The sequence below is a fragment of the Perkinsus marinus genome (genome assembly GCF_000006405.1).
Source record: "Perkinsus marinus ATCC 50983 genomic scaffold scf_1104296933050, whole genome shotgun sequence".
NCBI classification, from domain to species: Eukaryota; Perkinsozoa; order Perkinsida; family Perkinsidae; genus Perkinsus; species Perkinsus marinus.
The window spans coordinates 10945-13438 of record NW_003215283.1 but is presented as its reverse complement, the minus strand read 5'-3'; the positions used below and the strand labels follow the sequence as shown (position 1 = coordinate 13438).

At 40.7% G+C, this 2494-nt stretch overlaps 1 protein-coding gene across 1 annotated transcript in view; it reads left to right on the top strand.

Moving 5' to 3' along the window:
* The window catches only part of Pmar_PMAR020842 (zinc finger protein DHHC domain containing protein, putative), a gene marked incomplete at both ends in the record, with an annotated part of 9415 nt that overhangs the window by 3102 nt on the left and 3819 nt on the right, over positions 1–2494 (top strand). Inside the window, 2 exons of the mRNA XM_002785341.1 lie at positions 121–208; positions 294–393. Of these exons, the coding sequence (XP_002785387.1) occupies positions 121–208; positions 294–393 (188 nt within the window). The remainder of the gene's footprint in view (positions 1–120; positions 209–293; positions 394–2494) is intronic.

Below are 2494 nucleotides of genomic sequence, written 5' to 3'. Positions count from 1 at the left end.
AGGCGTATATGTTTCTCGCAAACGGTGACATGATCATTTGCTGCGGCGAGAATTTAGGAATATGTTTTTTACTAGTGTTTTTATATCACGGGTGGAACTCCATCGTACGTGTGTGTTTAGTGTTATATCAGGTGATATCGGCTTTACGTATTGTACCCGTCGGAGAGGCTTCGAAAGTCGCAGAGGAGTGCAGTGTCTGTTTGACCGAGTAATGCAGTCAATTTGGTGTAGTGGTATCATACTACGTTCAATACCCTGTGGTCGCGGGGTCAATTCCTTGTCACGTTGTTTAGGTTCAGTGGAACTCCATCAACGACTAGTGGTGTTGAAATTATACGGGAAACCCCATGCCAGCATTATTTCCATCACGAATGTCTGATCAACTGGGCGAAGGTATATCGGGTTCGATCGAGTCTACATACGTATGTATAATATATACGCTGTGTGTGACGGTGGTTTTCCAAGAGCCTTCGAGTTGACGAAACACCATCTGATCTCACGTAGAACGTAAGTTTAATAACAGCTTGAAGATCTATGTAAATTCAATCGTAGCAGATCAGCATACTAGCTAGATACACAGCTACATCACAATTATAAGACAACTATGGAGGACAAACTTTTGTGTCTTCAAGGGACTACAACATTCTCACTTCTCATTACATGTGTCCGCTGAATCCAGCACAGTTGCTCGAAATAAAATATGATGTTTTTGATGTAACGTGCAGCAGGATTCAACAAACGCAGAACAGTGTGGGAATATATGTTTGATTTCTACCCGAGTTCGTATATAAACTCCTATAATCAGCGATGAAACTCCTTCGAGATCAGTTGAGGAAAGCGAACATATATTCCAACGACACCGTCGTAGACAGCGAAACAGGTTCTTTGGATTCCGACTGCTGTAGGGGAATCATTTTTCTGAGTTGAATTTTGATATCGATCGATTTGATATGAAGTTTGGGGTTGCTTGCTGGTGTCGATGGAAACTTGTTGCTCTTTGGAGTTTCACAAGAGCCCGTTTTACGCGAAGTGGCGTAAAACGCGATATTCGCGGTGATATGCAGTAGTCGTAAAGTATGTTTTTCACTAGTGTTTTTCATATCACTAGGGTGAGACTCCTTTGATGAAGTAACACTCAAATTTTGAATAGAATTTCACCTTGGGGAATTTTCGTATGAATAACACTAGTGAAAAACACATTTCACTTCGCGAAAAACGCGTTTGCTGTGAGTAACGCGTAAAGAACGTGAAATGAAGCCATTTCTTTGTTCACTTCGCGTGAAACTCCATTGATATTTTTCTAGTAGGGATGGTTTCAGGTGGGGAAAATGTCATGCCCACTGTGTCGAGCCTCGCTGGACCCCGAAGACCCCGAGGAGGAGGATGAGGATGACGAAGCTGATGATAATGATGATGATGAAAACGATCGAAGAACCACAGCAACTGCAGCAGCAGCTGTTTGAGTTCATGACGTCGATTCGACACAATCACTATTGGAGTTTCACCCTAGTGATATGAAAAACTCACTTCACAACTAGTGTATAACGCGAATATTGGGGTTTTCCACAGAGTTTCACGCTACTTCACGTAAAACGGGTGAAACTTCATTGTATCAATTCTTTTGTCAGCGGAGCGAAGCTCTTTTTCTTGGTAAGATCAAATCCGACGTCTTTTCATCCATGATATTCTGTTGCTGTAACTATGAACTCTGTTACCATTGAAATAATTTCGCTTTTTTTGAGTAGAAAAAAAACGGAGTCGTTATCCTCATGGGCCTTCGTAAGCCTCCCTCTTATAATTGTTATTATTAACGATTGTTGTGTTTCAGTGCTGTTGTTGCTGTTGTTGTTGTTGTTGCTGCTGCTGCTGCCGCTGCTGTTGTTGTTGTTATTGGTGTTGTTGTTGCTCCTGCTGTTGCTGTTGTTGTCATTGTTGTTATTGTTGTTGTTATTGTTGTTATTATTGTTGTTGTTATTATTGTTGTTGTTATTGTTATTGTTATTGTTGTTGTTGTTGTTGTTGTTGTTGTTGTTGTTGTTGCTGTTGTTGTTGTTGTTGTTGCTGTTGTTGACAATTTTCGTAGTTTCATATTTCTGGTTGCCCCGGAGTGTACATGTCTGGAAGTCGACCAAGTGATTTCTCTTTCGTAAGTTCCGAAACACTAGATTGAGCGAACCAGGGTCGTCACTAATTTAACGGAGTTTCACAACCTGTTTTACGTAGAGTAGCGTAATGCTGTGTGTGAAAAACGCGACGTGTTTTTCATATCACTAGGGTCAAATTCCAATACAATGTCGAATATTAAAGAGTTGATATATGCCAGTATCTTCATTACATGATTTTATGTAGGAATAACATTGGAGTTTCACCACCCTAGTGATATGAAAAACACTAGTGGAAAAATATTTCACGACTACTGCATATCACCGCGAATATCGCGTTTTTCACCGAGTTTTACGACGCCACTTCACGTAAAACGAGTTGTGAAACTCCA